At 37.6% G+C, this 26,805-nt stretch overlaps 1 protein-coding gene across 1 annotated transcript in view; it reads left to right on the top strand.

Moving 5' to 3' along the window:
- Positions 1-26,805, top strand: part of POLN (polymerase (DNA directed) nu) — a 92,346-nt gene that overhangs the window by 25,281 nt on the left and 40,260 nt on the right. Inside the window, exons 16-18 of the mRNA XM_009080278.1 lie at positions 12,257-12,314; positions 13,841-13,918; positions 14,348-14,462. Of these exons, the coding sequence (XP_009078526.1) occupies positions 12,257-12,314; positions 13,841-13,918; positions 14,348-14,462 (251 nt within the window). The remainder of the gene's footprint in view (positions 1-12,256; positions 12,315-13,840; positions 13,919-14,347; positions 14,463-26,805) is intronic.

Genomic DNA, 26,805 nt, shown 5'->3' with positions numbered 1-26,805 from the left:
CAGGAATGTGATTTGAAAAGGAAGCTAATTAGGGTATATTCAGTGTTAATGTGCTTAAAGAAGGATCATAAAACCCCCTGAAATATCTGTCTCTTCAACAGATATAAGTAAGATTTTCTGGTAGTGAATGAATAATAGAGAATTTCACACCTGTTTAGTCAAAAATGTGTGTTGGAAGTTGTGTTTAAATATGAATAATAAATTACCCATCTGGTTTCCATTCTAGTGGGAGAGACAATCTCTTGAAGTAGAGACCCCTCTGAGCAATTGCCATCAAAAATGAGCCTGTTCTTGCCAATTAACTTAGCAAACCAGTGTTTCTGATTATCCATACTGTATCCGTGTTACTTCCCTTCAGGGATGTGTTTTATACTGAAGAAACCAATTTTCTCTGAGATAAAATGGAAATGTAGTTTTGGCATAGTTTTGGGATTATTTCTGGGCAGTGTGGATGAGATGCTGCTTGTTTGTCTGCCTTTTGTAGCACTATCCCGATAGGATTTACACGCTTAGCAAACCCATGTGTGCACTCCCAGAAGGGAGGGCTGACAGAATTGTGCTACCAAAACTACTGTGACTCCTCTCAAATTTCAGGTATTTTGTCCAAGGCCTCATCGCAGCTACAGGCTGATCTGGGATATACTACAAATCCTCTTTCTGAAAGTTTAAAGTCTGTAGTCACAATTGGATTCCAACAGAAACAGGATGTTCTACAAAGTATTTCAATAGTGGAGAGCAAATTTGCAGTGTCCTGTTTTGGCCCCATCCCTTTCCTTCACAGCTGTTAGAAGGTTTGGCAGAGCTGATGCAATGTGAGGAGCCAGACACCAAGTCTGGGAGCAGGGATGTGAGTGTGTGTTCTTCCTCCCACCCCAAAATGAACCAATGACTTGGCTGCTTTGGGAACTGCACTGTTAGCAGTATCATTTTTGTAAACTTGTTTTCATGCACCATCAGCTGAAAAGAATGTTTACTTTAAATGGACAGACAATATGGGTCTGACATGTGCATGTCTTGGGTGTGTCTTCTATTTTTATTTTTTTTAGTGAGTCTATTTATTGGAAAGCACTGGGGATAAAGCCACAACAGACATATTACAAGCTCATATAAAACATCTTATCAAAGTCTTTTATAATGCCTTCTAGGCTGAATGATCTGTAAGGTCCATTCCAACCCCTAAATTCTATGATTCTGTGATTCTATGAAGTATGCCCTGATACAGACTTCACTAAAACAACAGTAGGTTGTCATAACAGACAGGAAGATGTCTATGTGTTTCCTTGGACCTTTGCATCAAAGCAATTTAATGTTGTATTTTCTAGTCAGTACAAACTACTATGCTCAGATGAGTTGATAAGCTGATAGAGAAAGCCACAGTGCTCATGCTGTTTGTTGTGGTTGGTCAGTGTTCCTTGAGCATCTATTGCATTCAGAACATAATTTGTGCCATGTTTGTTTTCAGTATATTTATTCAAATACTCTTGAGTCACATGGAGATTATGACTGCACTAATAGCACTAACACAGTATCTCATTTTATGAGTTTTGATGTTTTTGCAGTCTCTTTTCTTGTTGCTTTATTTTTTTTAGAAGGTTATCATAGTGAAGGCTTCAACACTTAAAGAAACTGTACTTAGAGTGTTGGAGACAGAAGCTCTGTATTTCCTCTTTTTTCCTCACTCATCACAGTTGGTGTTTTGTGCTAGGGAAATTGTACTTAAAGATAAGTGCACTACTTTAACATTACTACATAATGTTCTTAGGTATTAGTGTGACAGCTACAGTATGGAAAGTCACTGTTGGTTGTATGATAACAGAAATGTCTGATGCTCCAGAACATCATTGTGTTGATTTATTTACCAAATGCAGAATAAGGTTTCTTCATCACAGACCTTTGTTGTCTTAGCATCTTGAGGACACAGTGTCCTTTTCTATGACACATGCACACCTTTGGAATTCTCTGTTTAATGCTCCTGGTTTGTATAGATTGATTTATCTCATGCTGAGAGTGAAATATCCGATACTTGGACTGCATTTTACAGCATCATTTGGCTCAGTAAAGCTTGTAGCATCATCTGAGCAGTCATTCTGCAGGGACAAGAGCAATTCAATCCTGTATATAACTTCATTCCTATTTGGGATTATATTTATATGTATAATTGTTCTATGTGTTATTTAAAGAGAGAGAACATGCAGCCAGTATAAATCTGCTTCTATGAATTAATCAACATAAAAAACCCTTACATTTTATTTATACAGGATAAGATAGAGAGTCTGATGTTATTTCTTCTCCAAGCTGGACATAAGCACAGAAATAAACAGAGCAATTAAAACTGACAGCTCAAAAATGAAAGACTATACAATTTGAAATAATGCCAGCTAAAGTATTTTTAGCACATTATGAAATATTGACTATGGAGGCTGAATTCCTTCTTTGCTCTTCTTTAGACTCTGGCAAAAAAATCCTCAGAGAAGCTTAGATTTGTAGAAATGGGAGAAAAATTGTTCCTCGAAAATTTTGCTGTGCTGGAGAGATGATGGCAGTGCATACTGCCACTTGCTTCATTAAAATTCAAAGATAATAAATGTCAATATGCTATGTATAAATTCAATTGTCAGCACTTGAGCATCTAGTGCTCTTGACTGGGTGTTGCTGATTATATGTTAATTCATTTTATCCTTTGAATGGCCTTTGCCAGCAAGTTTTGGAAACTGCTGCAGGTAGAAGCCAAAACTATGCCCTGATCATGTTTCAGAAATCCATTCTGGAATAAAGCTAGTGCTACTGCCAGGTTACTGTTCTCTATAATGTGAGTGTGACTGGAGCACATAGCTAACAAGAAACAAATCAGCATAATCTTTGCTAAAAAGCAGCTTGTTTTGATTAATGTAGCTTTCACTACCTTGCAAATTAAAAGGTGTTTTAAAGTGAGGTAATTATAGTAATATCTACTACTTGCAGTATTCTGTTAGAGAAGTTAATCTATGCATCGTGTTGTCTCTTGGAATTTTACTGTCTGATTCCATGTAATTTTAGAGTAGTTTAAAAGCAATGTTAGCATGGTGTTTTGGTTACAAGAGACAAGTAGTGCCATTCACTTGTAGTCTATCACAGTCTTTGTCCTTCTGCTGTTTATCCATTCATATTTCAGTTCCTGGCTGGGCACTTTTCTTAATCCTGAGATTGGCATATGCAGCATCCTCTGATATGTTCCTTGATCAACAGTCCTTGTACCTCTGAAAGCTCTGAGTGTAATGGAACCCATGTCCTCCTGAGGTCCTTTTCCCTGTCCTCATCCATAAGACAGTTGCTCAGATTGAATCTTCAGCAATGTGCAGAAATATATATATGATCTTTATAGTAGTTTACATATTTGTGTACATATTATGTAGCCTGTTGGTACCTCTTGTGAGTTAAGATTTTAGAAATTCTGCCTGAAGGTTTGGGTTTTTTTGTTCTTCATATGAAGTGTTCCAGCAGTGGGAGTTTTAGATGTATACTTTTAGGAAATTCTCAAAGCTTGGAGACTTATGTTCTGAGAGGACAATTAAAATAAAACAAAAATCTCAGACACACAAATTATGTCTTGTCTTGCAAAATCTCCAAAGTGAGAAGTGTTACTGTATCCCTCTAATGTCTGAATTCCTTTTTACAAGGACAAAATATAGTCTACTTCTGATCTCAGCATAGATTTCACACTGTTTTAACATAAATATTTAAATAATTTATTTTGCTATATAGTTTTCTTCTACTGTACAATCTTCTTCCAATCTGTATCTCAGGAAAAATTACTTCAAAAGATCTGAGAGGTCTGACAAGACAAAAAAATGGAAGGGACAGGAATGAAGAATGATAAAAAGAAAATTGTTTGTGGGGGAAGATCAAAACTTGGGTACATTAAAAGAGAATTCTTGTCTTGGATGGTCCAGTTTTCACACAGTAATGATTTTCCAAAGCTGTGTTATTGCAATTCCAAAGAATTTCAGGAAAATTATCTCTGTAGCTCTATATCCCTATTACATTCAGCTTTCTCTGCTGACAGTTTGTTTTTTTCCCGTGTCAATGAGTGGTAAATTTGCCAGTTCTTCATTTCCTCAGCAATCTTTTACAAAACCTCAGAAAATTTCACCCAGAGTTTTGGAGATGGATGCACTCACTCAGGTTGGGAACCACAGTGAAAACAAATGGTGGTTTGTATAAGGGTCACTGAAGATGGACAGGATAGGACACAGCTCATCTCGCTGTGGCTTTGTTGTCCTTAGTTGTCCTGTGCTAGCTTGATCACCTGCTGGATGTGGCTCTTAGGAATTTACAGTTAAGAACTTCTGTGAAATCAGGAATTGTCCTTTCCTCACTGCGAGCAAAGAGAGAGACATTGCTTGTTTAGCTTTCCTTTAACTCCTTCAGTCAGCCTCCTGTTCACAGCCTTTTAAGAGGAATTCCCTGCTAACATATGCTCCATAAATTCCTCAGTATGTGGAACAATCTTGTTTGAGATGCTAAATGTTACCCTTTTTGTCAAACAGCTGTTACATCTTCTCCTTAGACAGTACATTCTTCCAGTCTGGAAATCTTTTTTGTGTGTTTGGAGGTCTGGTATTTGTACCTTTGGACAATATTCCCTTGAGACTGTTAACTTTAAAGCAATAACATGCAGCTAATATACAACCATACAATATCTGCCAGCTGTAGCTGCCACTCATAGTGTTGTTATCTCTATGCTTTAGCACTGGGGTTTTTTTCAGCAAAACCAAATCATATCTTCTTGGAGTTCATCCCAGAGTTTAAGAGCTTCTCATATTAATTAACGTTAGTTTAACAAAGCTAATATTCTGAGATAATTTTCTTTCAGGAAAATTAAATGAAATAAGTAATGAGATTTGGTGAGTTTATATATGGGAAACAAAAGCACTTTTGTCTCTTGTGAGATGCAAAGAGCTGTGTCTGTACAAACTCCCTTGCTTGCTGTGCAAAGGCTAGTGATCTGTCAGTCTGGAAGCAAGAACCTGGGCTGAACCCATGATTCAACAAAATAATTTGTCACAGAACATGTCAAGTCAATAAGTTAGTAAAATGTTTTTTGTTGTTTTAAAAATCGCTCAAATCCTTCTTCATGTGCTGCCACATCTTTATTACCTGAGGTCATTGTGAGGTCTAAATTTCAAAGAATATGGCAGAAAGAGGATTAGTCATAGGAAATCAAATACACTTCTTATGGCCAACTTTCTGGAGGAAGAAATCAGTAATTTTGGTTGCCCTTTTTGGGTTTTTTCTTCCCTTGTATTCACTTTGAAAGCTACTCAAGCTTGTGAGAAGGGGATTAATTGCTTCTAAGTTTCCCACTTGTCTGACATCTAAAACCTTGATAATTCTGCACTGCTGGGTAAGGCAAGAGGGGAGTGTGTTACCTTTGAATGATTGTTCTCTGCTGGAAAACGGTAACTAGTGCCAAAAATGAAGAAATCCTTTCCCAGAAGTCTGTATACTGTGGGTTTGACAAGGAAAATAGATGTCCTTAATTTTCAGCTAGCCACTAGGTGGCAATTGCAGACAAGTCAAGATTTGCCTAGGAATGCAAGTACACATCCCCACCACGCTGGCATTGCTATGGTGATCTGGTTCATTTTCCTGTTTCCTGTATTTATTGACATTCATGCTGTATTTTAAAAATTAGATCTTCAGGCTGCCTTGATATCGTGTTTCATAGAGAAGTCACAGAAAATAACTGTTTATTTCTTTACAATTATAAATAAATGCTGCTTTGGGCAGTAATTAAATGTGACAATTTTCCAAAAGAAGAATCTGAAGAGATTTGTTTTACTTATTTCTGCTGTGTAACTTCTCATGAGTGAGTTGCCTCCGACTTTGGAGGTGCCAGACAAATTGAGTGAATTTGATGTTGTGACTGCCCTCAGGATTCAAAGTCGTCTTGTTCTGCATTGCAAGAATGCTCCTGGACAGGGTGCAGTTTTCCTTGCTTGTTCTCCAGTAGCTTTGGCCTTTAACAAGGGAGCAAGCAGAGTGTTGATGGTTAAGGAAGCAGCGCATTGAATCTGTGCTGACATTTCTTCTCAAATTGATTAGCTGAGCTGTGAGAACACAATTTGCCAATAGGTGTGGTCGCATGTAGAGCAAGAAAAGACAACTGAGAAAGATGGAAAAATTTTGGAAATAAGTAGAGGGGAAAAAATTCACTACAAGAATAAAAAGAAAAAATCAATTAGAAATATAAAGCTCAAAGGAGTTGTCATCTACGTATCTATTATCCTTGTAATGAAGTCTGGTCTTACAGACTGAAGTCTGTCTTCTGCTCCAAAAGTAGTATTGTGTTAGTCATCAAACAGATGCCATGGACTTGAAAACTTACTTTGTGTTTCATTGTGTAGAGCTAAGTTCTTGTTCAAAGAGAATAGTTGTGGCCTAATTATTTTCATAAACTTTATGGAGATGAAGAAACTAAGAGAAACTCCAGAAACTTTTGGACTTATAATGCTTCAGTTTTTGCTGGAGTGCTACATTTAATGAGACAAACTAGAATTTTGCTACTCTGAACCTTTTTCAAACAGAAGAGAAAAATCTGTGTTTTTCTCAAGTATGAGAAACTAATTGGTTTCCTGAAGCAACAGCTATTAGAGTAATTAAATCTAACAAGATCACAATCCCTGTAAATTTTCTTGCTTAGAACAAATGCAACTAGTTTTTGCTACTTGTTGGCATTGGTAGACACAATAAAACAATAATGAATTCCTTTCCTTTGCTCTAGTGTTTGGCACTATGCCTCACTAACAGCAGGTGGATTAGTCACCACATCAAAGGACATGTACATGATAACTTGACTTGGTCTAACTCCTTCCTTATATGTCTTCGGTCTAACTCCTTGGCTGTTTTTGGTCTTTCCTCTTGACACATCAATCGTGTATACATTTGTGAATGGATACTCCTATCTCAGTAGAAAGTTTTGTCTCCAATTCTTAATTTTAAGTAAGACCGTAGAACAGTGTGGGAATTAGTCAGATCAAATATCCATAGAATAGTCTGCAGCCACCTCTGTGCATTCCCATTTATTTCAGTAACTGTTACACTGTTTTTGCTCTCCTCCCTGCAGCGTGTAGGTCTTCATACAGACATATTCCATAGATATTTAGGAACGTGGATTTAAGCAGTTAGTAGATTAATGAGCCATTTTCTAGTAAAAAATAAGAATATACATATAGCTATTGATGCCTTTGTGTATGCACATGGGCACCTATTCTGAGAGTCACTGGGGCTGACAGAGGTTAATTGCTCAAAAAATAGGAATTTATGCTACTGAAAATCTATATGGGGAGGAAGAGAGAGGTATAGGTTAGCTGAATCAATGTAAGAAACTGAAAGGGGAATTATAACATCAGAAATATGAGCAACAACCCTACTTGACATAGAGTAGGAAGTAATTAAAATGCACCACCAGCCTCAATGATTAGGTGAAGTCTAACTATAGTGACTTCAAAGGTAATTTATCCAATATATGTCTGTGCACTGTTGTGCTTTGAAAGAACCACAGTAGCACACTGGTTTTTATCCTAGGAAGGAATAAAAGAATCAATGGCAAATGTAGATGTAGAACTTTGGATACCAAAAATGGAAAGCTCAACAGAGGATATAACTGACTGAGCAGGAACACAGCAAACTGGTAAACTGTGTATTTGTTTGATTTTGATTAGGTTTTGTTTTTACTTATAATTCTACTCCCCTTGGATACAGTGACTCCTTATGGATTAGAGCATCCTTTTTGCAAGGCTTGAAGTTGTGTTTGTGAGGCTTTAACCGAGACGTCACAAGTCCATCAGTTCTGAGTCTCCTTGCCAAAGTGAAGTCTGTCATTGCTTCTGAATGGTTCTGTATATAGAAGCTGACAGCACAGGCAAGAATCTACACTTTTTCACCTGCAAAATAGAACAACTTTTAATATAGGCATTTTCAGAACCAAGAAAACAAATTTCTAGTTGTCTGCTAAAACACTAGACTTAAGAATGCATCAGGAACTTCAGTCAGTATGGATTATAGTGGCAAAACATCACATTATGGAGGTAGGAGGAAATAAATCAGCAGTCTGTTTTTCAACATGTAAGGTTTTAATCTGGTGTTCTTTGTGAGATTTATTTTTTTCTGCCATGCTGCTTTTCCAGCATGATGTCTTCTGAAGAGTTTAACTAAAAAACAGTGATCCAGAAACCATCTACATGCTGGCAACATGTGTCAAGTAACTGAAATTGCAAAATAAGTGATGAATTGATGGAGTGCTAGGACCCTGTGTGGCAGTTCCACTGCCAAAGAAAGGTGTCAGCATTGGACACCCAGGAAAAAGACAGACAGCCTGTATGGTATCCAAAATTACTTCAGTGCAGATTGGATTCAGTGCTTTTTTCCTCTAAGTTTGGCAACTATATTACCAAAATTAATCTTTAGTCACTTAATCTGTGTAGTGGAGAAGGAAAAAGGGCTTCACTGATGACAAAGAGATTAAAAAGTAAAGGATACAGTTGGAAGGGTAGGGGGTTTTCTTCAGCTTTCTACCAGTCATGACCTGAGATTCAAAGAGGCAGAGTGCTGACTCCTGCCCTTGGGTCACAACAAGCTCCTGCAGGCTGGGGACAGAGTGCCTGGAAAGCTGCTCAGTGGAAAAGGACCTGGGGATGCTGGTTGACAGCAGCTGAACATGAATTAGCATGTGCCCAGGTGGCAGAGAAGGCCAGTGGCATCCTGGCTTGTATCAGAGATAGTGTGGCCAGCAGGACCTTATAGAGTCCAAGATACTGTTGGCCTTCCTGGGAACAAAGGCCATGAACCACATGTTCAGCTTGTTCTTCACCAGGATCCACAGGTCCTTTTCTGCAAAGCTGCTTTCCAGTCTGTGAACTCTGTGGGATCTTGATAGTCCATTTCACCAGACTCTTGAGGTCCCTTTGAATCACTTACATATCAAGCACTCCTCACAGTTTTGCATTCCCTGCCATCTTGCTGAGGCTGCACTCAGTCCTCTTATCCAGGTCATTGATGGAGGTGTTGGGCAGTATTTGCCACTGGGTACTCCGGTAGGGTCTGGCCTCTAGGTGGTCTTTGTGCCACTTGCCAAAGCACTTTGAACCTAGCAGTTCAGCCAGCTTTCAGCCCACCTCACTGTCCACTTGCCTAACTTGTACTCCATCAGCTTGTCTGAGGCTCTTATGAGTGACTGTTTTGAAAGCCTTGCTGGAGTCAAGGTAAACAACATCTGCTGTCCTCCTGCTCTCCCTGCATTGACAGAGCTGCTCACTGCATTGCAGAAGGCTGTTGCTGCTTAAGCGTGATTTCCCTTTTCTAAATCCATACTGACTACCACAGCTAATCTGCTTGACTTTAATATGTTTGCAGATATTTTCTAGGATTATTTGCTCCATCATCTTCCTGGGAACTTAGGAGACACTGATTGGCCTGTAGTTTTCTGTATCTTCCTTCTTGCCCTCGTGGAAGAAAGGAGTAACAGTGGTGTTCTTCCAGTATTCAGAAACGTCCCCTGATCATCACAGCCTTTCAGACATAATTGAAACTGGGACCTTGGCTTCATCTATCCTTCTAGCAACTGGAACCTCTGGAAATGAATTTTGGATTATGGTGTTGGATTTTTTAATGTTTTTTAATATATTTTTAAATAATGCTAGGGTTTTCTTGTTAATCATCTGCTAGAATAGCTTAACCGTTTTTCCCCCTCACTCAGCAACAATGAAGAGAAGTATTAATAGTTATCTTTCACAACTAGTTTTTCCATCACGTCATTTCAAGCGTATTCCTTCTTGTCTGCTGGTGCATGATTTTTCAGAGAGTGCAATTTGGTTTCTTTATAACTTCTAACAAGATGTTGAAGCCCTTTTCTAACAATGAGGGTTAAGTCGCATCTCAGATTGGATCTGTGAAGGTTTTGCAGAAATACTTGAAATAAATGCAAAAATACATTCTGTATTATGTAGTCCAAGGTGGTAATAATCATTATCCAAAGCCACATTAATTTTCCACTCCTGATACAATAAAACAGCCATCTGACCCAAGCAGAGGAAATGGATGTTCTCTTTATTTCTCTATCCTTTCTAATATCTAGAGTAAGTTTATCTCATCAGATTTGGTGATCTATGCCTTAGAATACATCACCTCCAGGGGAGTCTTAGGACATCTTGTTAGTATGTGTCTTACGCAGACTGAACTGCCCACTGGAGATTCCTGTCTTTTTCTGCTGGCTATAGAGGGATTCTAGACAGGTAGTTTAGACCAACAACTAGCCTAAAGACATCTAAAATTAGATGAGAGGAATGTGTTGAGCTATTCCAAGAGCTTAAAAATGAACATTGCAACTTAATGTTTCTTGACTTATCTGTTTTGTGAAGATGCTATCAAATTATGAGTTGTTGACTAATTTACAAGTGAGAGGACATTTTGCACTTGGAATTACTTGCTAGTGTTTTTCAAAATTATTAGTAGCACTTCTAAAATTGCATTGAAAGCAGATGTTGTGCATATGCTCTCAGTGAAAACAATATGGCAACAGAGTGATTTATTTTTACCATTGGAGATAGATTTCAAAATATGTTTGGGTTGGGTTTTTTCACTTTGATCAGGATTTTGAAGCTAATGAGATAAGGAACACTAATCACTGAGAATAACTATAAAATGCCTCCAGCACAGGTTAAAGAGTTATCTTGCTAAGTACATGTCAGAGTAGCAGTGTCAGGCACAATGAAAAGTCCATACAATGATCTGTACTGTAAGAATGATTCTGTAAATCAGAATTAAAATGTGTTTTGTTTTCTTGAAATGTGTAAAATTAGGCTCCCACATTCATGTTCAGGTACATAATAAAGGACTTTATTTTCTAAGGATCTACTGGCTTCCATGGCCACTCAAACTGTGCATTATTTCTTCGAGCATGCACTGATCCTCCCCAGCTTGTTGTTCACAGAAATCAATAGTTGCCAATAGGAGTGTTAGTTTTGTGCACAGGTTAAATCACCACTTCTTTCAGAATATGATTTCAAAATATGCATTGCAATAAGCATTGCCACAACTGTATTGTTAAATGGTTCTAGAAGCTAAAGAATACAGTACTGGAGTTGGCAAGTGTTTCTTCTGGGTCAAACGGTACTGATGGATTGAGAACAGTATTTCTAGGTTTTCCTTGTGCTGTGAAATGATTCTGCATATTATGTTGTAGTTTCCTATCTCTTTCTACTGTGCTATGGCAGGTGTTCAACTTTAATTCTTTTGATTGTAGGTCTTTAAGGATGATACTAAGACTAGAAATTATACTGTTCTTGTTTGGGGATTTTGTTCTTTTACTTCTGCTTTAAATTTCAGCAGCTTTTGCTGTCTGATTACATCCCTCTTAAGTTTAAAAAAAACCAATTTTGAGTTCAAAACTGCATAGAAAATGATCATTCTGTTTTGGAAATTACACAGCACTATTCCTACCCCCTGAATTCCCAGTATTACATAATATTAGTGTGTTCATCCAATTCTTGAACTACTTGCAAATTAATTGCATGACTTCATGAAATCAGAGGTTGATACACATCTCTTGTTGTGTGTTACCTTTCTGGATGAAGAGGCATCCAGAACAGAAGGGAACTGTCATGTGTTGTCTTTCATGCTTTGCTGGAGGTGTATGAACTCAGGTCTTGAAAGAAAGTCTTCTGCTGTTCCTAGTCCTGCATGTTGATTGATAAACTTTGCTCTCACTTTTAGCTTTGACTGATGGGCTGTAGTCAATAAAGAGTTCCTTCTTTAATTTATCATGCATTTCAAGAAGGTGGGACTAAATATTAGGAAAACTTCTAAAGTTTGAAGAACACTCTGTTCCCTTAGCCTTAAGACAATGCTCTCATGTATTATTTTCTGAAAAGCAATGCAATGTGTCTAAAAAACACATGTTAAAACAGAAGAAATGTCTTCTTAATGGGTTGCTAATTATGTTCTATGGCTCATCCAGAGATTAGGATATGGAAGAACTTCCAAAGACAAATCACTGTAAGAAGCTTCCAGTTCGCAAGGAAGAGCAATATTCAAAAGTGTCTGTAGTTGCGGAGTGTGAAGATTCCTTTGAGAGGCCAAGTGGTTAATCTTATTCATTATATGGGAAAAACTCATTGACACTAGTATCACCAATGCTCTTATACTGGTTATAAACTGTTCATAAACATGTTTTCATCAGGTTTAACTTACAAAGCATTTTTATTCTTCTTATTTGTAGAACATTCAAGGGATCTCTAAACATCCACTTAAAATTGCAAAGAAACAGTACATAAGAGGTAAGCTATGTTTTTATTAACATTAAAAGGCAGTTTTATCTCATTATTTTACTGAGTTATATTTTAAAGCAGACAGATAACTCCAGCATTAAACAACAGAATAGATGATTGATGCTTAGTTATGTGTTGTCATTTAGACTGATGATTTTTCCTCATTGTTCCTGAATAAAATTTGCTGTTTCAGCACTGATCTAAATAGTTACAGAATTTTTTTGTTTCCCTCATTTTTTACATTACAAAATCCTTTTTACAGATGAAATTATGCATCTTTTATCCTTTAAATATCCTAGGGATGATTTTATGTGCATTCAGCTCATAAGGCTTTGCCTGAGAAGATGTTAAAGCTGGTCATTTTAACCACACTCACAACTAAACACCACTAGTTAATCAGATGTGTTGCTTTTGATAGCAGAAGTGGACTTCAGGTAGATGATTCAGAGAGAATCTAAGTAAAGTCTAGAAAAAAGTGAGCCAAGTGATGAAGAGAGAAACCACACAACAGCAGACTCAAAAATAAGAGAGATACTTTGGAACACACACACTGCTCCTTGAACGCCTCCAGCCAGAGCTGGGCGGTGCTGCTCATTGTGGCACTTGGTTCTCAGCTAAGGCTTTGCCTTTTCACAGCTACTCACTCCCTGTATTGGAAATGCAGATCATAAAACAGGAGGCTATGGAAGAGAATGGAAAATTTTGACAGTAGTTTTATTTTATCGACATGATCCATTTTTATAAGTACTTTTTAAAAGTTGTTACACAAAACTGTGAGCAGGGACTATACAAACCTGTAGCCTGTGCATAAGTGTGACCCATGGGCCTTTCTGGGAATTTTGTTAATGGTCTTATAATATCTTCTCAAAAATGTATTTCTAAGCTTTTCATTCCTGTACAAAGACACTTGTTTTTCCCACTTTTATCCTGACCAGACTGATTCTGTTGCATTTCAAACCCCACCATCCCTTTCTACACCAAGTCAACTGTTAGTCCCAGAATGCACTCAGTTTCTAGTACCTTGACAATGTATGTTAGTGCTTCATGATATTACTGGGGGTTTGTCTCATTACACTCTGGTTGTCTATGGTAGCTGTGTCTCCTCAATATTTTATTCCCCTACCACCTGTAACCATCAGAATTTAGTTATTAACACATTGCTGAAGCATGTTCAGTGATAAGAAATACATTATTTTAGTTTATTTTTATAGACCCTTCTTTATGAATGCCTTCTTTATGAAGTGATCTGTGAATAATGTCAGTTATTGTAGGTATTTCTTAGCTAGTGTTTTGGGAAGGGTTTGGGTTTGAGAAAGGAAGTGAGCAGTACTGCAAGGATGGTGGAGATGAAGTTGTACATGACTGGTAAAGTGAAGTAAGTGTGACAGTGGCAGTTGGTGCTCTGCTGTGATGCTTACACTGCCACTTCTGTGGTGTTAGTTGTGTATTTGGTACGTCATTTGCAGCCTCCTATGTTTTGCAAGACAGGATTTTTGGACTGGTGTTTGGCACTTAAATATCTATCTCCTCTCTAGGAAAAGAAGAGGACATAATAACTATTTCCCCAAGAACATTGTTTGTTTCCAAAAACGGATGTACGTTTTTAGCAGCAGGTAAGATAATATGCATTGTTATTCTCATGCATATTTATATTTGTAGTTCTGCCATCTCTTTTCCCCCCTCTCTTTTGGATGACATATTTTACAAGGCTGTCAAATCCCTTAGTAGCAATTAATATTGTTATGTGATGTGTACTCCTTAGTATGTGTCAGAAGTGGATGATATTTAAGCCTTGTCAGTAGAAACAAAGAGCTAATAAGATTAATTGACACATGAAGATAATGAAGGAATCAGACACCTTGTGATCCATAGCTGGAATATATCTTCTTCAGGATAAGCTTCTTACAGGCATCTGCCTATTTTGTGCATGAGGAACTGACTGAACACTTCAGGCTTACATTTTAATTTGTGATAGTTTGGTTAAAACGCAGATCTGTTTATATTTTAGAGCAATAGATTTATTTTAATACTCTGTTTTCTAGATTTTTCCCATATTGAATTAAGGATCCTTGCTGACTTATCATCTGAACCAGAACTTTTGAAACTGTTCCAAGAACCTGAAACCACTGATATATTTTCCACACTGGCTGCTCAGTGGTAAGAGTAAATGTTGCATTTTTAAATAGTAATTAGACTAAACAGTAAGAATAACCTAAACTATTGTATTGCTGCATAATGATTACAAAAGACACTATTTTGCTACAGTACCTATTCTTAATACTGTTTTACTACCATGAATTATAACCACTTTCTGTCTTTCTAAGCCTTTTCTTCTCCACTGTGGTAATTACCACATATTGAAGTGTTGCAATCCAACTGACCGATATGAGCCTTGTGGCTAAAGCTGATGCAATAATACACAGTAAGCAGTGTTTGCTGATAACTTCCTCAGTGTATTATTGTTCACCATTTCTTTTTAAAGATGGGTGTATTATTTGGGAAAAGTGGTACTCTGGTAATTTATCAAAAAGTTTTTATTATTTCCATATCCAGATTATTATTGTTTATTGACCCCTTCAGCATGCAGATCAAAAGATTAACTATCAAAAATAAGCTGGAATATTATTTACTTAGCGGTTGAATGTATCTCTTATTGTTTGTATCATGGTGATGCCTAAAAGTCTCACTTGGGACTAAGACTCTCCTTGTACTCAAAAGTGCATGAGCATTCAGTAAATGACAGGGCAGATGGGAAGACATTCTTGCTACTGAACAGATAGGTCAGAAAAAGATTCAATAAAATGCTGTTACAAAGCTGTTTGAGCAGAATGATGTCATGTAAGTGTCATGCAATTTTCTTATTTTCTCTTTGTTCACCTCTCTCATTTATCTTTTTGTCTCCATTTTTTTGTTGGAAGATGGTTAGCTGAAAATGAAAGCCAAAATATATATGAATGGTCAAGCTCAATTCTTCTCCTACCATCTCTAAATATTTGCAGACATAGCCTTCCCGACCACAGTATTTTCTACCCACTTCAGTAGGTCATAGAATCTTAGAATCCTAGAATGATTTGGGTTGGAAAGGACCTTAAAGACTATTTAGTTCCAACCCCCTTCCATGGGCAGGGACACCTCCCACTAGACCACGTTGCTCAAAACCCCATCCAGCCTGGCCTTGAGTACTGCCAGGGATGGAGTGTATTTGTGAGTATGCTCTGAAGTCATATAAAGAAACAAAACAAAGCTCAAAATATAATTACTCTGCTACCAATAGCCGAATCGGTGCTTGAGGCATGTGCATTCTGGGAGAACACAATTCAAGATCACAAACATTCCAACAAATTTATCCATGGGAAGATAACCTTCCTTCTAGAGTCACTTGAAAGTGTAAATAATTGATATTGTAATAAATTCTTAGCTCTAACCTGATACCGCTAGAACCTCGTGATGGAGTCCGATCCTTATTTTAGTTTGGTGGTATATTGGAAATGTATGCATGAAGATGAGTCAAATTTTGTCTCAGCTCTGGGCATGGCTCCAGAAATACCATTCTATTCAGCAATCTCACAGCTCCTGGCAGCCTTCAGCCTCTTACAGTTGCTACATGGTAACTTTAAATTTAATGAAATATTACAGGCAAATATTTTTATCAGACAGAATTGTCATGGTGTGTCTACAAAATCATTACATGATGATTCTGCTGACTGAAGCTTCAGGAAAGCTAATGCTTGGAAGCAACTTTCTATTTAATTTATTATACGACTGTTATTAATCACAGAAAACATGAAGGCTGTGTTTAATCTCATCTAACCTTGGATGTCTGTCATATACTTGAAGAGATTTACTTGACCTATTGGTGATGTTCCCTGTGTTATATAGATCAATTGTCCATTAAAAGTGTTGATTTCTCACCATTGACAGCAAAGTAGGTCTGGGCTGCTCAAACGTAGGCATCTGTATCTGTAATGACAAATTTAATTCCTCCTATTGGATCAGTTCCTAGTGAACTCACCTTGGATTTTGGAAATTTTGTCCTGAGTTTCCTTAGCACTGAAGAAAAGACATAAAATTACAGGCTTCACCGATGCTTTCCCATCCCAGATACTTATTCATCTCTCCTAGTCCACTGCAGATAAATAAAATCTTTAGGGTCAACAGTTAGTTAATTGACTTTATTGTAGCTGATTCCACTCCATTGGTATTAGAAGCAAGTTATGAGAAGAGGAAAATACATAACAACCCTTCCATCTCCTCTTGGTCACCTGGTTTTCTCTGGGTCTTAATCCTTTAAAATCTGTGCAAGAGATGTACCAAAGGGCATAGCAAATGTATTGTTCTGTTTGAAGGAATTGCACATTGTTGCTATTTGTAAATCCTTTCTAACATATTTTGGACAATTGGAAGACCTTGACAAAAAAGTTTTTTTCCCTAAGAGATCTATAAAGAATGGATTAGTTTCTGAAGCTCCCTCTCAGAAGAAAAACAATTAAGTTAATGTTAGTGTCTGATAGCATTTCAGCTTCTGAATGTATGTCAGTTGGTATCTTTTAGCCAGTTTTCTGCATCTAAAAATCCCTACAGTAATGATTATTAAATCATAAATAGTGAAGAATATATTACTGCACAGAAATCTGAGCCACGCTTCAGAGTCCAGCTAAGTTTTATACCAGTTTATTGACTTCTTTCTCTAAGCTTCATAACTTCTTCACTGAAACATACCTCCGTTCCTTTGCTGCCCTTCAGGCTAAAGCCTTCTGTCTGAAATCCAACCTTTTGAAAAACCTCTCAGGCTTTTTATAGCATTTGGCAACAAATACACATGGTGGGCAGTTTCTGCAAAGAGGTGAGCTCTATGAGTTTCTGATTGAATTAAGATCCCTTATATATAAATGCTTTCCTTTCATAATTTGGTTAGGCAATGATGTATTGTGACTCAGCCTGTCTCTGGGACCCTAGAGATAGGCATCTCTCTTGGAAACCTGTTAGATCCATGCTTCTGTTAAACATCCTTCATATGGAATCTTTACACTGGTCAGCAGTGCAGGTAGAGATGCATAAATATGTGTCAGTCCAAGCTGTGTCTAATACAGTGCAGTAGAAGGCTGAATGGAGGTACTAATGTTCGTGTTAAAACTCAGTGTCATGTACAATACCATACCCACTGAACCCAGGTGAGAGGCAAACCTCTTGGCAGGGCTGGGCTGTGATCTTGTACTCCTATGGTGAACTTTCAGAGACAGCTCGTTTCAGCAGTAACACAGCCTCCCCCACCCTGGGCATCCCTGCACTGTGCTCAGCTGTTTGCTGGGTGTTCTCTTTGACAGGACTATCTTGAAATTGCTGTTCAGATAGAACCCTCAGAAGCTGCTGTTAATTACTACAGAAGCACAGAATGGTTTGGGTGGAACAGGGCCTTGTAAAGATCATCTAGTCCACTCTTCTGCCATGGGCAGGGACATCTTTCACTAGACCAGGTTGCTCAAAGCCCCATCCAACCTGGCTTTGAACACTCCCAGGGATGGGGCATTAGCTGGTCACTTAATGTAAGTTACTGGATAATGTCATGCTTGGTCTCATGTGTTTTAAGTGTGGTTGCTTTTCTTTTCACATGGGAATAAAGTTCATGGAAATCTATTCTATAGAATTCATGGAATAAAATAAAAATGCTGTCTGTTGGTGACTTCGCTGTAGATTTGCTTCTACTGGCTGTTTTGGTCAGTAAAACGTCCAAGCTCATCTCTGCCAATATGTTTCCTGGTCATTTAACACAGTTTTGCCAGCTAAAATCAAGATGATGTAAATTTTAATTGATGAGATTTTAATGTTCAATTGTATATGCTTAGTACTATTCCTACTGTTCTCCTGTCTCTGTGACGATGATCGTAAGGTATTACCAAAATTATTTTACAGTGAGTGCTGCCTTATGGCCTATGAAGAGTAAGCCTTAACTGACAGGTCAACACCTGCTATTACATGAGCACCAAGAGTGCATTACCTTAATGACACACTTGCTACTGGACACATGGTGAAGTTTCAAGCCTTGTCTAGACTTTGGAAAATTCATGATATAATGGATTCCAGCTACCTGCAAGATCACCTTGTGTTATATTGTCTTGATGTCCTATGACAGATATAGCCCTTTTAAATCCAAATCATTGTTCCAGTGCTGAAGATGACGAGAGCTGTCTTGGCAGCTGTCTGACCAGCCAAGTGACCTAACTGCCATTAGACATCCAAATGACAACAACCCTCAGGATGAAATTGCTCTCACTTCTTTAATATAGCTTTTACACAATAAATCAAAAATAAGTAATTGAATTTAGGATGCAGCTGATGGGCATATCTTAAAATCATTTGCAAAGATAGATGCTGAAAAATAGGGTTACAGTCTTTTAGGTGGTCTGCAATTTCTTTCCTAGTTAGAGATGCAATGAATACGAATGTCTTTTGAACTGTTCTTTTGTCACCCTTCTCAGCAGGTTGTTGTTCCTCCATCATAGTATGTACTTATATTGACCATATTGGGTCAAAATCCAGGAAAAGTACTTAGATTTAGCTAAGTACCTAAGCACACCCTAAATATGTGATTTCATCTTACCTGACTTATGCCTACTTTCCTTCCTGAGTGCTTTTTTGATTTGGGATAGTACTGCTTCAGAGTTCCGATGAATCAAGCTATACCTAAAATATTTGGGTACATCCTTTCCTCTGTCTCTTTAGAATCTGCCTCAGAGAACTGGAGATCTCTAGTGGTGATGAGTTCAGCTGCATCCAGCAGAGCATAGTGATACCCTCCATCAAGGGTCCTGAGGGCAGCCTAGCCATACAAATGGGGATGTGTAAACTGGATATTAGGAAGATATTTCTTACAGAGGGAGTAATCAGGCATTGGAATGTGCTGCCCAGGGAGGTGATGGATTCATCAGCCCTGGAGGTCTTCAGGATGAGACTGGATGAGGCACTTAGTGCCATGGTCTAGTAACCATGGTAGGGTTGGACTCGATGATCCTAGAGGCCTCTTCCAATATATTCCAAAATATTATTTATGGCTCTGAACTTACTTAAAACATTTTAATCTTGAAGCTGTCACTATGTTCCAATGTTTGCTACAGGCATCTCAGATATCTGCAAATTATGTATATGTCCTAAGTTTTAGATTCTTGAACCTGAAATAGAATACACAACCCAATGTTAGGTAGCTAAGCTCTGTGTACAGTGCCAAAGTATGCATCTCAAAGGGTGGAAAAGGCTCCAAGTTGACCACAGAGCCATCTGAGAGCTCTGAGTTAATGAGAAATTCTAATCACAAACATTTGCATTTGAACTCCTCTTAGAAAGCTGGAACAGAATGACAAGGACACCAGTGGTCCGAACTCCATACCTGAAGATACCTGTTAGCTGGGTAGTGTTCTTTGAAAAAAGTGAGCAGGATTTACTCTTTTTAAGTGGCTGTGGTGCCCAGCGGTGTTCTTTGAAAAAAGTGAGCAGGATTCACTCTTTTCAAGTGGCTGTGGTGCCCAGCCTTTATACAAGAACTTAATTGGATTTTTTCAGTTGAGAGAAGATATTATTTAGGAAAATCATAATAAAACTTTTCAAATGTATAAAAGGTTATTGCAGAGAGTTGGGTAGAGAGTGAACTAAGCATAGTGAATGGATTCACACTGTTGGAAGAGATGTTTCAGTTAAATCTTTTTATTACTAAAGACAAATAAATATGGAGATGGGTTACCTATAAAGGCTGTGTAATTTCCATTGCTGGAAGGAATAAGACAATTAGATATTTTCAGGGGTAGCTGAGGTGATTTCTCAGTCTCTCTCACAACTGTGTTTTTATGACACTGTGATTGCATTGCAGATTTCTTAGAGCATTCAGTTGAAAAAGGTATTTCTTTATTTTGGTACCATTTGAGGGATTATTAGTTTTTACTTAGTGATTGTTTTATTCTGTTAGTTAATAGTAGCTACAGGGACAAAAATCAAAGATTTATTACTCTCACCTGAGTACTCTAAATAGAATAGTGAGTTATGTTCGTGTTTGCTTTCCTTCTGAACTCATGGATTTGTTGTTGTTGTTTTCAGGTGGCTCAGGGTTGGTTGGTTTTGTTGGTTATTTATTCATTGGTTTGGTGTGGTTTGGGATTTTAATTTTGCACAGTAGTCCCATTTCTGTGCAGTCTTGGAAGATGCCAAGCCTGCCTTGTGGCCTTGCAATCAGAGTGTGCTTTAATTCCATGCCACTGGGAGACAGAGTTGTGGATGTGAATCCCACCAGGTGAAGAGACAACTGAGTTGCTGTCCCTCAGTAGCCAGGCAACAATTCCAGGGTGGTACCTCCTCCACCTTATACTAAGGAAAAGCCAACAAATTCAAACCTGCTAGCCAGAAGCCATCAGTGTGCATAATAATGTAATCAGGTTTCCTAGACTGAGTCTTACAGGACTCACAGAGGAGGTAAGGTGGGCTCAGAGTGGGTCTATGATGAGCATGTGCACAACGTGGAATTTTGGAAGCCTATTGAACTGTCAGGAGCGAGGAGTTCCTTGAGGTACTCAGAGAATGCAAAGACATCCAGGAGTAAGGGGCCACTTAGTGGGGTGAAAGGGTGTTTATGTCAAAGTAGATTTATGAAACCATTTTTCCCTGTCTACATTATAACTATAAATTAAGACATTAAAAACTGTAAACTTTGTATCCTTGTAAACCAAAAAAAGACCCTGTAAGTAGATTCATTACAAACGGACTGAAGTGAAAGCCCAGTAGTTCTAAATCCAGAAATTTAGGTATGGGAATACCCAGGTTATTTATATTCTCTAGGAGCAAAATTAACATATGAAACAAAGAGCATTCTCTTGATCACATTATTTCTCTGAGATTTAATAATGTTTCTAGATTGTTTGTATTGATTTAATCTTATCTTTTCATGATAAAGATACCTTTTCTTTAGATGATATTTGCTATTTGAGAAGGGGAGAAATAAAGATAGTTAGTAAATTGTTTACGGTATGATCTACTTGCAAGCATAAATACTTTGCTACTATAAACCCTATTTTCATTTCTGTGAGAGCAGAAAGATAACTGTCCCTGTGCACAAAGTTTTCCATGCAGTGATAAATTACCTGGGCATTTTCTGTCATACATTCTGTGTCATAGATTGTCTGTTGGGCCAGTGTAGATCCAGTGTAATGGAATCCAAGCTGGTCTGTGCCTCAGAAAAATGCCTTTATAGATAAGGCTGTTGGGCAGTTGTGGCTTAGTATTTTAACTTTTGTAGTCTAACACTTTTTCAGTTTGGAAGTCATAGAATATGAATCAGAGAACACACGAAAGGTTTTCCTGTGTGCAGTGAGTTTTCCTTATATTCTGCAGCTAAAGAATAGGAGAATAGAGAAATTGAAATCATCTCTATTAAAAATACTTAGGTAGTGGAGGGATATCTCTAATGCTGTTCGATATGCAGAGGTATTGTATATTAAAAGGTAATTACCTGAATAATCTGATTACTGCTGCCATTCCAGTATGAGAACAGGCATTCTCTTTGAAGTATTAATTTCTGCCTCTGAACTGTAATTTAACCTTGTACACATTAACTGCTGATGGTGAAATAAAGTAGGAAGGTAACTAGTGAATACTCTTTAAGGGTGATATTAGCAATGATTATAGCAATGACAGGATGATCTGTGACAGTTGTGTACAATGCTCACCCTCATGGCAGTGTTTGAAAGAAGGCTGGAGAATTTGATAGTGGTCTAGTTGCTGCTGTTTCACATTGAGATCTGAGTCCTGTAAAATCCAAACCACAAAATACTCCCTTCTCTCTCATCTGTCATCTGCTTCCTCATATTCATGCTATTAGTGCTTTCTTTTGTGTGATGATAGAGAACAGCATGAATACATGTACTTCTTCCAAGTATTGAATTTACCTTCTAGAAAGTACTGGACATAACAACTGTTCACCTGCGTCTGTGTGGCTTTCAGAGGGTTTACAAAACTGGCTGCAGATAAGAGGACATGTCTTGTTATTTCTTTGTAGCAATTGCAGTTCATGTCTAAAATAAGGAAATATGTAATTATCATGGAATTCCACAGGATTTGTAAAGTCTTTACTAATAATTTTGAAAAACATTTCTTTCCATTTTCAGTGTGGGCTTAGTCAGCTGATGCTTTAAGACGTGAAAGGATCTTTAGCTTACACTGTCCTTGCCAAAATCAGAGGACCTTGAACACTGCATTTCCAATAATCTTGGAAACTGCAGACTGTTTATGAAATGTTCTGAACATAAAAGTCCATCTTTCCTCAGCTGGTGTTTATGTGGGATCATGGTAATATCTGTTGTGAACTGTTTTGTTAAGGGACAGACATGCTGATTTGGGAAATTACTTGATTAAATGCCTAGAGAGAAACAAAGCACTTAACTACTTGGGATTAGCATACCAGAAAGAGAAAAGTGTTGTATTTTTTAAAAAAGGTAAGTTCAACCAGATTTTAATAAAAAGGCAACAGTGCAGAAAGGTTTGTTTTGCTCTTCACAGTTGTCTTGCTCCAGGAAGTGTGAGGTTTTATTTCTTTACTGCCTGCCAAGCAGGGGACTCAAGGAACTGATTATATCTAATAATGGCAAGGTGAGCCAAAATGTTGCACACTGACAGTTGGTCCAGTAGGAACTGTGTCAAAATAGGGACTCTTGTTTTTCCAGCCACTTGGCAATTCAGGATACTTCCTGACAATAGCTCTATCTGTTGATATCCTGCTGAGTTCTGAAGAACACAGGAAATAAGCAGAGGTATTTTGGATATTCCTATAATTAATCAAAATATGTGCTCATGGGCTGAATTGTACAAAAAAATAATGTACTGGGCATGTTTGAAAAAGATAAGGTCAAGTATGCACAAATGCCTGGTGTTGGGCTGACTAAATATATATGTGGATATGCTTGCCCAGACCTCTGTTTTACACAGCTTTGTTTCAAATGCCTTCTTTGTATCAAATAGATTAAAGAGTCATCCTCAGCAAAACAGTATTTTAGGTTACTTCCCATAAATGTATAGTATAGCAGACATGGAATTCAGTTAAGCTGCCTACTCAAATAACAAGAGTAAAGGCCAATTAATCAGGGATGAGATAAAGAGATTTTGTGAAGCAAAAACCACATCTGTAGCTAAATGGCTTTTAAACAGATACGAATATTTGTCCTTCTATATTAATTTTATGAAAATTTTATCAACAAGCTCTTGAAAGAGTTAGTATTAATCAACAGATGTCATCTGTGTGTTTGTTAGGTGATTGAGGAATAGGTAAATAATCATGCTTATCCAGGTGGACTTACACTGGGGAGACAGGAAGAGCTTTAGCTCTCCTCCCATCCCCATTTGCAGGCTCACAGTTACAAGATGCAGCCACAGCGTGACACAGCTCCCTCTCCCCCAGGCAGAGATCTCTTGGGTTTATTCTTTGTCTAAATAATGAGCTAAACCAGTTTAGGATTCTTAGAGCTCCATCTGTGTGTAAAGATTTTTTTAGGTAGTCCAAGCTATTTCACACACTTCTAATCAGATGTTATGACATGTGGTCTCTTGGATTAAATTATCCTTTTTTTTTTTTTAAAAGTTTAGCATCAAGTCAAAAATGAATTTGAGTTAGTTCATTTCATGTCACCCACTGCATAATAAAGAAATCTTCAGGGTTTTGGAGTTGCAATGGAAAAGAGGCATTCTATGCCACTGAGCACATATAAGATGATGAACTGTTTTGTGGTATTAAGACAACTCAAAAGCTTCCTGCTCTTCACCCGAGGAGTATTTAGGTCACTTCTAGAATCCTACCTTTGAAAGGAGTGGAGAGAGGTTTTCCTGTGTATTACATGGCAAACCCCTTAAATACATGTAACTGAGTATCTCTACTGAAGTCTCAGTTTAGAAGTATATGACTGTGTTGTAATCTTTCACATGTTTTTTTGCAGTCAAACCACATTTTTTCCTAGTTGTTCTGTGATCATTTGTTGCATCCTTTCTCTGTTTCTAATTCCTCACCCCCTATGTTATACAACAATTCTATTCTTCAATGATTCTTATTTGCAAGTGAAATAGCTTAGAGAAAAGCAATAATATTTATTGTTCTTTAGACTCTATGAAAAGGTTTATTTGCTAATGGTGTTCAGCCTGGAGAAGAGAAGGGCCTGAGGAGACTTTGTCATGGCCTTCCAGTACCTAAAGGGAGCTTATAAAAAAGAGAGGGAGTGACTTGGACATGGACAGATAGTGATAGGACAAGGAGGAATGTTTTTAAACTAAAGAATGGGAGATTCAGATTAGGCAATAGGAATAAATTCTTTCCTCAGAGGGTGGTGAGGCACTGGAACAGGTTGCCCAGAGAAGCTGTGGATGCCCCAGTCCCTGGAAGTGTTCAAGGACAGGTTGGATGGGACTTGGAGCAACTTGGTCTAGTGGAAGATGCCCCTGCCCATGTCAGGGGTTCAGAACTAAATGGTCTTTAAGATCACTTCCAACCTAAAGCATTCTGTGATTCTATGAAAATAACTACAGCAAATGATGAAATTTGTAAAAAGAGAGGATGTTCAGTTTTCCTTCTCAGAATCAGAGTTTTATAACATTTTAAGCTCCAAGTTCAGCACCTCATGGATGTTGGTGTGGAATATTTTAACAGTTCTTCAGCAAAGCAATTTCTATATGTTTTGAAAGCTCACTTGCAATAGTTGATATTAATGTAATTTAACACTTGTCTTACTTTGCACTCTGACACTCTCTGTGTGGTAGCTTATGGAAATTTCACCTTGTAGTTCACAGTCCCTTGGAAAAGTGCAGCTGTGACATTAGTTTAGACTAGCAGATAATAAGGTAGAGGGAATAAAGTGATTAGGAAGCATAGTGGCTTTTGTTTTTAGGAGAGCTAAACAATAGCTTTAAATAAACCAGGTGGTTAACTAGAAGTTTAGCCAGACAGCTTAATTTTATGTCACATGGGAAGATTATTATTATTGCATATTATCTGCTTGCTTTCTTTCTAGACTAAACGAAAAATAAAGTTTTAGAATTTTCACCACCACAACTAATACACAAACTACTGACACAACAAGCTCTGAGGAGGTTGGACAGTCCTCAGTTGTTTTGTGGTGTCTGATAATGTCTCCTTCACTCCTATCTGCAGAAAAGAGAAAAAGTGAAAGTTGCAGGATAAGATGTGCTCTTTCAACCACCTTTATTGATGTCAGGGACTTCTTGTTCCAACCAACAGATGTCCAGAATTGTTCATTTTTAAAGAAAAACTCTAAGTGATCACTGAAAATAAATGCTATCTAATTTATCTCTTCAATATCCAATATCAGGGACAGCAACATGCAGGTAAATCTCTTAATAAAGATAATGGATCACTTTGCTCCCAAATTAATTTTTCAACAAATTAGTACTGACAATAGCTATAATTTATGACATGACTTTGTTGCAATGTCTTTATCTGGTTCCCTGCTACTTTAAAATGTAACTACAGACGACTTCTGGCCCTAGGAGGAAACTGCAAAGACATGAGTTTAATTTCTGTAAGATACATGAAAGCAAAATACCATGCTCTTTAAAAAAAGGTTGAAGACTAATGAAATAAATCTTCATGCAATGGACTATAGAGGCTATTCAGACAAAATAAATTATTTTATGATTAACTACTGGAATCCTAAAGTGTTTCTGGATTCTTGCAAAGGAGTTTTATAGCAATTATAAAGCTTTTCCTGGTGGTAAATAGATCTAAAACAAATTAAAGCACAGTTTGGTACGATGGCATACACAAAGGAAAAAGAGATGCAATGACAAAAATGTTTCAGAGCTGGCTGTAGCCTGGGAAGGATGACATCAAGCTGACACTGCTGTAGTCTTTAGTTCAAAGAAGTTGAACACAGCTAAAAGCTTTTATAAAAACCTCTAACCTAAATAAAATGCAAAGTTAAGCTCCTGAATGGGAGGTTGTGACCCTCTCTCCTCTGTTTAAGTACATGACCCTTATATTTACAAGGGAGATCCATTCCAGAGATTCCCCAATAGGTGCAGTGGCCACTGGAAGACAGCTCTGCCTCTCCCAATGCCAGGGTGTAACAAATATACATGGAATGTGTGCCCTAAGTATTGCCCTTTAGATTAGGAGGACAAGATGTGATGGATCTGGTGTACTACTTATTGTATCCCAATGCCATAATGTGTTGGTTCATTTATTTCGTATATATTTGGGTGAGTTTCTTTGTGCTATTCTATAACCTTGTATTTCACTTATGCAAACCAGGTCCCGATAAAAATGCAAATACAAGCATTTGACAGATCATCTGAATCAGACTTGACAAGTGTTTAGAAGTGACATAGATAAAGAAATACAAGAAAAAACTATATATGCTTAGGTTACATCAGAAAGGTTTCTCTTTCTGTTAGATATTGACCTGCTGTTTCCCTTCTGACAAAATGTTCTTCTGCATTTTAGTCTTTGTAGATAATTCTTTCATGG

This window comes from Acanthisitta chloris, unplaced genomic scaffold (genome assembly GCF_000695815.1).
Source record: "Acanthisitta chloris isolate BGI_N310 unplaced genomic scaffold, ASM69581v1 scaffold16518, whole genome shotgun sequence".
Taxonomy (NCBI): domain Eukaryota; kingdom Metazoa; phylum Chordata; class Aves; order Passeriformes; family Acanthisittidae; genus Acanthisitta; species Acanthisitta chloris.
This window is presented reverse-complemented; position numbering and strand designations above follow the sequence as displayed.